Raw genomic sequence first — 13,048 nt, 5'->3', positions numbered from 1 at the left:
AGGACCCCAAGAGGTCAGGAAAGGTCTGGAAAGGTCTGCAGACCGTCTGCAGGATCTTCAGATGAACTCTGTGCTGCTCTGAGGCCGGATGTGAGGAGCTGCCGTCTCCTTCTCCACTGTCGCCTGGAAACATTCGAAACCCCCCCACCCCGCAACCAGGCCCCGGGCCCCGGGCAGCCCCCGGCCTCCTCAGAGGACGGCTGTGTGCTCGTCGCCATGGAGACACAGTGCTGGTGTGGCTTCACAGGGATTCAGACTCAGAGAAACTGGATCACAAACAGCTACTTTAATATAAAATCATCCATTCAGAATGTAGTGATTCCAGCAGATGAAGTAGGAATAAATCAGTAGAAGATCCTTTCCTCACACATTAAAGCTTGTTTTGCAGGTTTTGTGTGGCCTGCTTATCAAAACTGAGCAGAGTGGCTGAACAGTCGTCATGTTCACTGATATGAAGCGTCACGTCTCCCAGTCACCACTGGAACAAACACTGCGCTGCATTATTACAACACTGACAGGTTATTGACTTTCAAAATGGCCAAAAGTAAGAGGTTGCAGGTAATAATGACAGTGTGGGCTGCACAGGAAGCTTCCAAAAAACAGAAAAAAGGATAGATAATTAACTAACGAACCCATTAATTAGAACTGGAGTTTTCATCATGAGCAGTTAGAAAGCAGAGGAGATTATTTTCAGTGCCAGCGGCGGCCTGCGGAGCCTGAAACGCCGCTCAGTAAGCGTTACGGCGGCGCTTCATTAGTCTCCTAACAGCCAGACGTTCAGACCTAAACGCCGTGTTCAGCCGCTCGGCTGATTCAGTCATTAGGCTCACAGCTTAGCCCAGCGACGCTGCTAATTTAGCTTCAGAGGAAGTGTTCAGTGTTCTGGGTGGGAGGTCCAGAGTCTGGTATCTGCTCCAGGCACTGATATTGATTCCTAATTTATTTTCTCTTTGAATGGAAAGTGCTCAGCTGGCAAGAAAGAAATAGACAAAACTAAACCAGGCGTTGTAGAGAAACCTAATGAATACGGCGGCGAGGCCAGGCAGGTCATTCCACTTGCTACTGTGACTGAGGTACTGTTATTTTTTAATCCTCGGATATTTAGGACGTCTTATCTCTTTCCATGATTCGAATATGTTCAAATTTAATTTCGAATCATGGAAAATGTCTGATTTTTTTTTTTTTTTTTGAACAAACACGCTGTGGCTGTGATCCACAGTTTGGGGGACGAACAGTGCAGTGGTTAGCACTCTCGTCTCAGAGTGAGAAAGCAGCATGTTTGAGGTTTCTCTGGGTTTTCATCCCAGGTCCTCCTGCGAATGAGACCTGAGTGCAGCTGGACTCCTGAACTGAGAAGACGCGAGCCTGCTGCCGGTCTTCGCCCTCCTGGTCCGACGGGACTAACAGGGTGGAGGAGACGTGTCCATGATGGCGGCAGTCTGTGAAGACTGTCAACATGAACTGGGATGCTGATTCTCTTCCAGGAAATAAAAAGATTTAAAAGGATATTTTGGAAGTAGACTTTGATTTCCTGGGGTGTTAAATGGCATTTAATTCCCAAATGTATATATGCATCTTCTTCTTCCAGAATGTCTCATTTCGGAATTAATAAAGTAACGCTCTACTCTACTTTTTAAAAATATATTGATTATTGGCCCCAGATCACGTGACACTCGCACTGAAATTGGCCTGGGCTCGCCAAGTCTTGACTGACAGGTCTGTGGACCAATCAGAAAATAGAACAGCCGGCGCCGCCCAATCATGAATGAGAATGACGTGAGGGGGCGGGGCTTCGCGGTGCCTGTTTGCTGATCGGACCTCTGCCGTGTTTGGTTATCGGACGAAAAAGAGGAGCGGAAACCAAAGTTTGTGAAAGTTTACGTCTCATGAAAGTCCCAGAATGAATGGCACAGCTTTCCCCAACTTTGACAAGCAGGAACACGTCCTGAAACTGGGAGATACGTTTGAGAGTCAGCCGGAAAGTGCCTACCACACAGTGCGATGTAAGTGCCGTCTGGTACACTAGTTAGCATTTAGCACGCTAGCTCTAGCTTGTTAGCGCGGAGCTGCGTTGTGTTCAGTCGGCGCTTTAAACGCGGTGTCAGCTCCTCTGTGTCAGCGTGTCGCGTGCTCGTCGGTGTGTTTTGGCCATTCGCTGTGTTTAAAGAGTCGTCGTGCTGATTTATTTGGCATTTGTGTTGCTATAACACGAGCTAATGGCAGCACGCTATCGGGCTGCACAATGCCGCCACCTGGTGGTGCCGGCACGAAACTGCAGCGTATCCAAACGGCCTCGTGTCTGGAACGTCTTGTTTTGACGCGTCGCTGGAGCGAATAACGGCGACTCTTTCTCCCCAGATGACTTCAAACCAGCATCCATCGACACGGCCTGTCGAGGGGAGCTCGAAGTGGGCCAAGGAGAGCAGGTCACGATCACTTTACCCAATCTGGAGGTTAGTCCTTCTCCCCTCTCCTCTTCGGGGTTTGGAGGAACACATCTCTCAGTCATCAGTGTCCACAATGGTATCCGGCCATGGTAGAACATGGAAACTCCAACCAGGAGGGCCCGGCTGGTTGGGATAGTGTGAGATGTTAATAATGAAGCATATGCAACAAACCAGGTGCTGAAACGTCAAGCGTGTCTCTTCTCTGTCCGGTCCTGCAGCTCCTCTGGTTTTGGAACAGGAAGTCTGAGATCTGCTGTCCGCTGCCAGCTGCTTTTCTTTCTGTCTTCTCTCGTCCTCCAATGCAGCAGGTCTGCAGATGTCTCTTCCTGTTGCTCATGTGGCGTGGCGACGCTGTGGTTGGTGGGTTTCCATCAGAGGCGAACCGTGTCTCCTGCTGACTGTCGTAGAGATTAAACTCTGGAGAAATAAGGCCTGCTGGGAAAACGTGTTGCTTTGTGTCGCATCAGCAGTTTCACTGACTGTTTTATCTTGAACGTCACGAACTGTCCCGCTCCTCGCTCCCGCAGGGTTTGAAGCTTGTTGAGAACGTGACGCTGTGGTAGAAATAGCTCTTTTTTCTGCAGCATCGCCTCCAAATTTAAACGGACTCCACCAGGAGCCAGCTGTGGCTGCGACCAGATGTTCTGCTGTGCAGTAGATGAGGAACAGGCAGCTTGACCCAGATCCACCAGTGAGACCTGAGCAGGAAAGCCAGAGTCAGTCTGTATAAATGCAGAGTGTAGCTGCGTTCGTTTCTTTAGGAGGCTTTATTTCCCATGTTCACCATAACGGCTGCACGGCTCTGTGGAGCACATTCAGTCTGGCCCCAGTCAGCTTCCCCTGGTCTGGAGCCGGGCCTGGAGCCGGGCCTGGAGCCGGGCCTGGAGCCGGGTCTGGAGCCGGGTCTGGAGCCGGGCCTGGAGCCGGGTCTGGAGCCGGGTCTGGAGCCGGGTCTGGAGCCGGGTCTGGAGCCGGGCCTGGAGCCGGGCCTGGAGCCGGGCCTGGAGCCGGGCCTGGAGCCGGGCCTGGAGCCGGGCCTGGAGCCGGCTCTGGAGCCGGGCCTGGAGCCGGGGATGCGTATGGAACTGGGTGACTCCTGCAGTCTCTCCTGGGTTCTGTCCTGGGTTCTCTCCTGGGTTCTCTGGCTGTTGGACTGGACTCTCCTCTGGCCTGGGAGACGCTGTGCAGCCAGAGTCCTCTGGACTGAACTGGACTGAGCTGGACTGAGCTGGACTGAGCTGGACCGGTAAACCAGAGCCTTAAACTCCAGAGGTGTTCTGAGTTGTGGCGCTCAGTCTCTGTGACGACTTGATATTTTCACAAAACTGCTGAAAGTCGCTCCAGTGTCAACATGAATCTGCCTGTAATGGAACCAGAACCGAGCGGAATGTTGAATGTTTCCTGCGGCCCGCCGACGGCTTGGCTCTGAGGCTAATGCTAGCTAGCTAGCTGGTCTCTCAAGCTGTCCTTTTCTTTTTTTTTTAATCAGTATTTTCTTGAAATTGCAGTTTGTTTGGTGGCCGGATTGGAGCCTCTTGCAGGCCATTTTTGGCCCATGACCCTTATGTTTGACCCCTGTTTCTCAGAATCGATGCATTAGAAGCAGCAGGTTGGAGAGTCAGTACAGATCAAACGAAACGCGATTTTTAAAAGTTGTTTTTGAATCTGAGTACTGGAGTCCTGGCTGGTCCTGAGGAAGACCAGCTCCCTGTGGACCGCCGTCCTCCGTGGTGTCCCCGGCTTTGTCTCCACGCCCGTGTCTTCTGTCCGTCCCAGGGCTCCAGCGCTCCGGTCACGGTCTTCAAAGGCTCCAAGCGGCCCTACATGAAGGAGTGCATCCTGATCGTCAACCACGACACCGGAGAGTTCCGGCTGGAGAAGCTCAGCAGCAACATCGCCGTGAAGAAGACCCGGTGAGGAGGCGGCTGCAGGCCGCGACCCCGACCCTGACCACGACCCTGACCCCTGATCACGACCATGACCCCTGACCCCCGACCCCCGACCCTGATCACAATCCTGACCCCGACCCTGACCCTCTGACCCCGACTCCGACCCCGACCACGACCCTGACCCTGACCCCGACCATGACTGCAAACCTGACCCTGGCACTGACCCCAACCCTCTGACTCTGACCCTGAGAGGGTTCATAAAGTGTGTGTGTCCGTGTGTGTCCGTGTCCGTGTGTGTGTGTGTGTGTGTGTGTGTGTGTGTGTGTGTGTGTCCTGCAGGGCTGAAGGCAGCAGTAAGATTCAGTCTCTTCTGGAGCAGCAGACCAGTCGGCTGAGTCAGCAGGTGAAGGGCGGCGGCGGCGGCGGCAGCAGGGTGTCCAGCTCCACCAGCCCCCCCCCCAAAGACAAAACCCCCCCGGTGTCTCCCATGGACGACATCGAGCGAGGTGAGGCCGCCGCCGCCGCCGCCCGCGGGGCCCCGCCCCCGGACGGCGCTGACGGCGGCGCTGTGTCGGCAGAGCTGATGGCGGAGGCGCGGGTCATGGACCAGCTGGGCAGCAGCGACAGCTCCTCCGACTCCAACAGCTCCTCGTCCTCCAGCAGCGACGCCAGCTCCAGCAGCAGCGACTCGGAGGACGAGCGCCCGCCCGCCGCGGCCGCCCTCCACAGCATGCCCATCATCGGCGGCGGCGGCGGCGGCCAGCAGGACGAGAGCGGCGGAGGCATCATGAACACACTCAGTGAGTGGGAGCGCAGACTCTAGTGTACAGACAGGTATCGTATAGACCTGCAGAAGCTCCAGTCCAGTCCGCAGGGGGTCTGCGCCGTCGCGGCTATGCTGTTACACAGGTTCCGGGGTGGCCTGAGGTCCAGCTGTTTGGACTTCAGCAGGTAGAACCACTGACGTCTGACAGCAAGTCCTCCGTAGAGCCGAGGTGGTGGATCAGCTGACTGCGCAGTGTTACCTGCTCCGAGCAGAAGATCAGCTGGACCAGCACACACACACACACACACACACACACACACACACACACACACACACACACACACACACACACACCAAGCCGCTGGAGGCAGGAGCCAGGCTGGGGCCAGCAGGGGGCGCTGGAATGGACTGGCTGAACCCTGGAACTGAATCCTTCACTTGTTCTGATGTTCTTGTTTCAGAAAACGACCTCCAGCTGAGTGAGTCCGGCAGCGAGAGCGACTGAGCCCAGAACCCGCCGACACACATTCTGCACCGCACCTCCACGTCTCCCGGAGACCCCGGGCCCGCCGCTCTGCTCTGACGGGCCTCAGTTTCCCCGGAGGTGGAGGGGGGAGGGGGGAGGGGGGAGGGAGGAGGGGGGACAGGGGAGGGAGGGTGGAGGGTGACGGGACACGGCGCTGCCTCGGTCTGTTTGCCTCCGGCGGCGCTGGCGGTCGCCGTGGACGCAGCGAGGCGTCTGATTGGACGCTCTGAGCGCCGTGGCCTTGCAGGACCTGGACCTCGGAGGTGTGTCGGCTGTTCTTGGCGTTTCGGTTCTGGAAACATTTTGAGGAACCGGAGCGATTTCCAGGTGGAAGCCTCACCGTCTTTCTGTTTTCTTTCTGTGGTTTATTTTAAAAGTGGAGTGAGCTGAAGGAGTGAGCTGAAGGAGTGAGCTGAAGGAAGCTGTTCCTGGTCGGATCAGCGGAGTGGAGGCTTCTGCTCTGCTCTGCCGTTCTTGAACCTTCGTATTTATTTTCTCGTGCCGCCCAGCAGGGGGTCTCCTGCTGCGCTGTGTCTTAAACTCGCCGCCTCGTGCCTTTATTTTGTGGAGCGACTCCGGCCTTCCTGCCGACCGGCTGAGCCTCCAGGAAGCCGCCGTTAGCCGTTAGCGTCCCGTTAGCGTCCCTCCTGTGTGGACGAATAAAGACTTTTAAAGTTTCTGTGCTCTGTGACTTTTTTTCTGCTCTCGTCATGTTGGAGCGTTTCTCTCGGGAAATGCTGCTAAAGTACAGCTCAGCGGTCCGTCGCTTCCTGTGCTCCGGCGCTCAGACTGAAGCTGTCCTCCCATCCGAAGCTTTTCGTCTCTGACAGTAGATGAAAACAGCGTTTGAATTATTTTCAGCTTGATGCAGACTGTTTTTCTTTTTTCGTAGCAGTCACTCTGTCTTTTGGAGTTTCGGCAGATTTTAAAGCTTTTCAGTGGAGTCTCCTGGACCCAGCAGGCCGGGGACGGGGGGACGGGGGGACGGACGGAGAACAGTCTCCCTGACAACAACACGACCCCAGACAGGGATGTCTTCTGATTGGCTGTCAGCTGGGATGTGATGAGCTCCGCCCTCTGGAGGTTTTCGTTAAAACAATCCTGGTTGAAAACAGAATCATAAGTTGAACTGCTGGATTATTGATCAGGTGAACCGGCGGAATGGAGAGAGAGAAGAGCCGTCAGTCATCCTGTCCAGGGCCCGTCCAGGGCCCGTCCAGGGCCCGTCCAGGACCCGTCCCGGACCCGTCCAGGACCCGTCCAGGGCCCGTCCAGGGCCCGTCCAGGGCCCGTCCCGGACCCGTCCCGGACCCGTCCCGGACCCGTCCAGGGCCCGTCCAGGGCCCGTCCAGGGCCCGTCCAGGGCCCGTCCAGGACCCGTCCCGGACCCGTCCCGGACCCGTCCCGGGCCCGTCCAGGGCCCGTCCAGGGCCCGTCCAGGACCCGTCCAGGACCCGTCCAGGACCCGTCCAGGGCCCGTCCAGGGCCCGTCCAGGACCCGTCCCGGACCCGTCCCGGACCCGTCCCGGACCCGTCCCGGACCCGTCCGGTGTCTGAATGTTTTAAACCTTTAGAGAATCGGGTGGAACCAGGGTTCTTCACTCAGGTTCTGATGGTCTGAGTTCTCTGAGATTCATTTGATGGAGGCAGAGCAGACTGCAGCTCCACCTGGCCTCCACGCCGCCCCTGGGACCCGGGGTCAGACAGACACCGGACGCTGAGTTCGGTTCTCATGTCTCCGTCTAACAGCAGGAAACGGAACGTCATGCAGAACAACCTCACGTTCTGCTGCTGTCAGCTGCTGGAGGCCACGCATCTGGACCCCGGACGGCTGGAACCCGGGACGGCTGGACCCCGGGGAGGCTGGACCCCGGGACGGCTGGACCCCGGGGCGGCTGGACCCCGGGACGGCTGGACCCCGGGACGGCTGGACCCCGGGACGGCTGGACCCCGGGGCGGCTGGACCCCGGGGCGGCTGGACCCCGGGACGGCTGGACCCTGGGACGGCTGGACCCCGGGACGGCTGGACCCCGGGACGGCTGGACCCCGGGGCGGCTGCACCCCGGGGAGGCTGGACCCCGGGGCGGCTGGACCCCGGGAGGCTGGACCCCGGGACGGCTGGACCCCGGGACGGCTGGACCCCGGGACTTTACTCCACATGCAGACTCTGCTCTGGCTCAAAGAACTCAGAACCTTTTTTAGCCCAGAAGAAAACATTTTCAATGAAAATAGAAAAAAATACATTGATATTTAAAATAAAATTAAAAAAATGAAGAGTTAGATTTTCATTTAAAGTGGTTAGATGCTACTGCCCCCTTGTGGCCTGCTGCAGCACTGCTAATACTGACCTGTGGACTTCTTTTCTTTCGCGAAACGTTTGGGCAGAGCGTTGAGCCTGTCGAGCCCAGACCAGTAATATCTCTCCACTGGTTCCTCTGAACAAACAAATGTTCTAATATTTTCCACATGAGTTTCAGTTTGTATCACGGCTCAAAGGTTTTTTCCCCTGAACAAACAAAACAACGCAATAACACACAAACTGAACACATTTGTGATTCCAGACATGAAGGTGCTTCCAGGATGCAGTGATGAGTCCAGCATGGAGCTGCCTGGAGGCCTGGAAAACATGCTTTCTCTTATTTTGACTCACTTTGCTGTTCACAGCCTTTTCACTTTGTGTGGTTGTCGGTTTGAAAACCGTTTCTGCCCTTGTCCAAAGTAAAGATGCACTCTGCGTTTCTTGCGGCTCTCATCGGAGAAGTGGCCGACGCGGCGTTTTGTTGGGAAACGATCCTGTTCCAGTGTTCAGTCCCTGGGTTTTGTTGCGTCTTCTGGGTATTCTGGGTTTTCCTCTTCCTCCCCGGTCTTTGCAGTCAGAGTTCATCACTCTTCTTCATCATCATCATCTTCATCTTCCCCAAGCTGTTCCAGGTCACTTGATTTCCCATCCCAAGTCATTTTCAGATCGGTCTTCAGTACTGTGTTTTTTGCCGTCTATGAAAACACAAACCGGCGGTGATGTAGTTTGAATCGCTCAGTTTTTAGTGAAAAGCAGCAAAAGGAAGTTTCAAGCATCAAGGCAAAGAGTCACCAACCAGCACGATACAGCAAACTGCTTATTGTTTTAGTCAACCTGTACCAAGTTATGTCATCTTAAAAGAAGCCAGTACGTTGCTTTATGTTACACATGATGCATGAAATGCATTGAATTGGCGACTGACTGATGTCACATGACCTGATAAACCTGCTGGATCAGATATGTGTCATTTTTACACAGTTTTACTACGTTTTTAAAGTGTTTTCCTCGTTGCTTCCGCCCAGGGACTGCTCCTCCTGAGGCTTCGGTCGAAGTTTAATGCGTTTCTCACTTTAACCTTTTCAAACTTGGCAAAGTTCTTCTTCAAAAGCCACCTGAGTCATGTCAGCCCTCTAACTGCTGCCCCCTGCTGGACACTGTCTGCACTGCATGTGTCTGGTTGTAAACATCCGGGTTTCATGTCGCTGCTGTGGAGGCCTGAAAAACTCAGCAATCAGATATGAAGCATTTGGTGTCAAATAATCCATTAGTGATCATTTTATAGTTAATGCAATTATTAAAATGTTGAAATTAATATAACTTCCTCATCCCTGTCGAGGCAGACCTCAGGCCTCCCTTTCACACCTGGACTGAGTAAAAACTATTTATCAGCAGGTGAAAGAAAACTGAAGAAAAAAACTAAAGAAACCTCGACAACTGCAGCATGAACGATTTCAAACATATTTAAATGTTCGGTTATATGGACTAAATCTTGAGCCACAACTTTTTAACAACATGAAAATAAGCCAAGTAGCACAAAAAATGATTAATGAATAAAAAATTATAATAAAATAAAAAAATTCAAATGTACATGAGCAGAGGGCAGAGTGCCTCATTTGAGCAAACAGTAAGAATAATTCTGAGTCTAGTTCCTGTCAGCTGATCCAGACTCCTGGAATGAAGGAGTTTTTAGTCCTGCTGTCTTCAGGGGACAGATCAGACGTTCAGTCCCGGTCCAGCCGGTCCTCAGTGATCCAGCTCAGTCCAGCTCCCGGGACTCTGGATCCGGTCCAGAAGACTCCCCATGTTCCTGCTTCACACCAAACCCAGCAGCAACAAGACAAACCTCCCGGCCCGCCTCCCCCCTTCAACCAATCAGAGCTCTGGCTGACACAAAGCCCGCCCCCCGACCAATCAGACACAGACCTGGCCATGACCTTGACTGACAGCCAGGAGCCAATCACTGCTCAGCTGACTTTAGGTTCTGTCCATTTTTTTTTCCATTTTTTGCTCTATATTTGTCTTTGAGGCTCTTATTTGCTAACATTTAATTTAGCTCATATTAAAATCCGGTGGAACGTCGCTGGACGGGTGTGTAATAGTTTCTGGTTTTAGATACCAGGTAAATGGCGCCCGGTGAGACTGTCTCATTTATTTAGTTGAAGCAGCTCAGATTCAGAGTTCTGTCACTGAAGTGCAGCTTTCTTTACATTTCAGGGAGAGCAGGAGGAATCTCCACTTCTGTCGCTTTTTCAGATAAAAGGTCGTTTCTGGAGACTTGTGCGGAAGTGGTGCCACCCCCACCCTCCTCCGCTGAGCCCGGACCTGCCCGGACCCTGGACCCGCCCCTGGCGGAGCGCCGGGACGGCGCGCTGCTCGTGGGCACTTCTTCCTTCTGGCGTCAGACTCAGCGTTTCCCCTGGACTGGCTCACCTGAGCAGCAGGTGGAGGAGGGCGGCGGGGGCGGCGGGGGCGGCGGGGTCAAAGTCCGCAGCCGCACGCGCAGACACACGCCGGGTCTGCGCTCCTCAGCTGGCCGCCCGGCTGAAGCATGTTGCGGGGACACGCGGCTGCGGGGATCCTGCGGCGCGCTGCGGCTCCGTGCGTCGTGGCTCCGCGGCGGCGCGCGGCCGCCTCCAGCGGCGGCGCCGTGCCGGACGAGCAGAGGCTGAAGACCCTGGAGGACCTGCCGGGCCCGGGCCTCCTGACCGGCCTGTACTGGCTGTTCGTGCGGGGATACTTCCAGACCACGCAGCAGCTGCAGGTAAACCGGCACGACACCGGGACATCGCGCCTCTGTCCCGCCGCTGCGGGGGAAAACATCCCGCAAGCTCTTTTCTGTTTAAGTTGTGGTTTTATTGCTCTGAGCCGTTCAGCTGGAGACTGATCACTGAAATGTCCAACTGTCTCTGGAAATGTCTCCCAGCTGCTCTGCAGCGCTCAGAGGGACAGACGCGATTCTTCACTGTATGGACTTGGTCAGTGAAATGAAATGACCTGACTGTGGTGAATATGTTTGAAATAGTTCACCCTGCAGTTAATTTGATAAAAGAAGATTTTTTTCATTGTTTTTGAAGTTGTGGTGAGGAGTTCTGGGTAAAGAACCATGAAAGTATGAACTGTGTTTCTGCTGCTGTAGCATGAATCATGATACTGATCAGTGTTTTTTCCTGCTGCTATTATTAAACACATGAGCTGGAGGCCTGTCATCCACCTCAGCAGCAGCATTTTGTTAAAGAGATATTCTGACTGGGAGTCCAAATCTGTGGATATTGAGCTAGATTTAGTGCAGTTAGCGAGTCTTGATGGAGCTGAATAAGGCTGTCTCACGCAGGACGCTCTAGGAATGTGTCTGTTTCCAGGTTTCCTCTGGAGCTGTGAAGCGTAGAGATCGTTCCACCAAGCCAACTTCATTTTCTGCCAAGAAGCGGGATTTTATCTTGTATTAACTTGTAGGTCGTAGCTGTTCTTTTAGCATCAGGGTCAAGTTCAAGAATGGAATCCGTTGTGTTTTTAGATGTTAAAGCAGGGAATGGAAAGTGTTTCTTGGCAAAACTCCACACCTGAAAGAATCTGAAGTGATGGTTTTTGGGGAGATTGGAATCCTTCTGTTGTTTCTCAAATGTTGCAAATATATTTTCAATGAAGAACAAAACCGGGCCGTTCTCGTGCCACGTGTTGGAAGCCGTGTCTCTCTGTGATGGTGGGAATTAGTGATTGTTTTAAAGGTGAGACGATGCTTGACTGCTTTAAGTGGAAATGTTTCCTAAATTGTCACCAGTGTTTTGTAGCACTGGGCTTCCAGTCAGGGGAGGAACTCGGCCTTAGAGACGGGTGAGGATGAGGAGAAGCTCCGTGGAGGCCCATGCTGGTGCTGTTTTACTTTCATACATTGAGATCCAATAATTCAGTTTAGAAATGTTTTCTGCCCAACAATAAAGTAAGAAATTAGCCAGACCGAGTCCCCCGTTATATCTGGGTACCTCCAAACTGCTTCTTTTAATTTGTGGGGCAGTGTTGTGTTCCTAATGAAAGCAGTGATTAGGCTGTTAGGATTTTAAACCAGGTTTTAGGAAGTAGAATGGGGACTGATTGAAACAGACAAAGGTCACGGTATTACTGTCATTGTGATTGTGTTGATCCTGCCGGCCAGTGCAGCAGGAAGCACAGTCCGTCTGTCGGAATCCCGTTTAGTGCGGCGGGGAAGCAGTTTGAGATTATGGTCATAAAGGTCTTCACATGTACGCAGAACATTTATTCCCAAGTAAGAGAAATGTTTTTGTTGTAGTTTGAAGGGGAAACTACTGGAGTCATTGGAAGCTGCAAGATGGTTCATGGGAAAAGTAAACTTTTTGAGAAATTTAATTTGTAGCCTGGAATTTTACCAACTTGTTGAAGCTTATGTTTGAGTTTAGGGATTGATGTGGCAGGGTTAGATACGTACAGTAAGAGATCATCCGCGTACGTCCATATTTTATGGGTTATTTGATTTCTGTCGCCGCCCTCGGTGTCCTGCTGCATTCTTACAGCTGCGGCTAACGGCTCGACTGCCACACCAAATAAGAATGGAGAAAGGCAGCAGCCTGCCGTGTTCCTCTGTGCAAAGTAAAATGATGAGACCTGGTAGAGTTTGTGCGTCCTCAGGCTACTGGCAGTGTATTTATTATTTTGATCCATGAGGTTAATGTTGGGCCAAATCCAAGTTCAGAAAGTCCAGAGAAGAGATAATTCCACTCGACCATATCAGACGCCTCCTCTGGAGAGACGGTCCGATGAGTGACACGAGTTCAGAATACTGAACAGCAAAACTCTGCCTCCCAGGGATGAAACCAGTTTGGTCGGATTGATGATCTTGGCTATCACAGTTTCTAAAGGATGTGCTAACGATGTGAGGATTCTGTAATCGCAGCACAAGAGGCTGATTGGGCGACAGGATCCACAATCCAGAGGATCCCTGTCGTCTTTCAGTCAGACTGATCTGGAAGCGTCGGTCTTGGTCTTGGTATGGGGTCAATGTCTTTTCAGATAGTTTCCTGAAACAGTCAACATAAAAAAGGTGCCAGTTTAGTGGGAAATGACTTGTAGGGCCGTCGGGGCTGGTGCTTTCCCACTCGGCTTCGAACT

The 13,048-nt window shown here is 53.1% G+C and overlaps 2 protein-coding genes across 2 annotated transcripts in view; both read left to right on the top strand.

Moving 5' to 3' along the window:
* Nucleotides 1-1,797: 1,797 nt before the first annotated feature.
* On the top strand, nt 1,798-5,708 carry eaf2 (ELL associated factor 2). Its single transcript, XM_030112755.1, has 6 exons — nt 1,798-2,003; nt 2,359-2,453; nt 4,224-4,360; nt 4,676-4,842; nt 4,915-5,136; nt 5,564-5,708. The coding sequence occupies exons 1-6, from the start codon at nt 1,901-1,903 to the stop codon at nt 5,605-5,607; spliced, it is 768 nt and encodes a 255-aa protein (XP_029968615.1). The 5' UTR covers nt 1,798-1,900; the 3' UTR covers nt 5,608-5,708.
* A 4,246-nt stretch (nt 5,709-9,954) lies between these two features.
* Nucleotides 9,955-13,048, top strand: part of cyp27a3 (cytochrome P450 family 27 subfamily A member 3) — a 33,292-nt gene continuing 30,198 nt past the window's right edge. Inside the window, exons 1-2 of the mRNA XM_030112744.1 lie at nt 9,955-10,046; nt 10,142-10,688. Coding sequence (XP_029968604.1) covers nt 10,476-10,688 — 213 coding nt within the window. The 5' untranslated portion in view covers nt 9,955-10,046; nt 10,142-10,475. The remainder of the gene's footprint in view (nt 10,047-10,141; nt 10,689-13,048) is intronic.

Source organism: Salarias fasciatus, chromosome 16, assembly GCF_902148845.1.
Source record: "Salarias fasciatus chromosome 16, fSalaFa1.1, whole genome shotgun sequence".
NCBI classification, from domain to species: domain Eukaryota; kingdom Metazoa; phylum Chordata; class Actinopteri; order Blenniiformes; family Blenniidae; genus Salarias; species Salarias fasciatus.
Note: the sequence above shows the minus strand (reverse complement) of the source record. Positions and strands in the feature narration are given on the sequence as shown.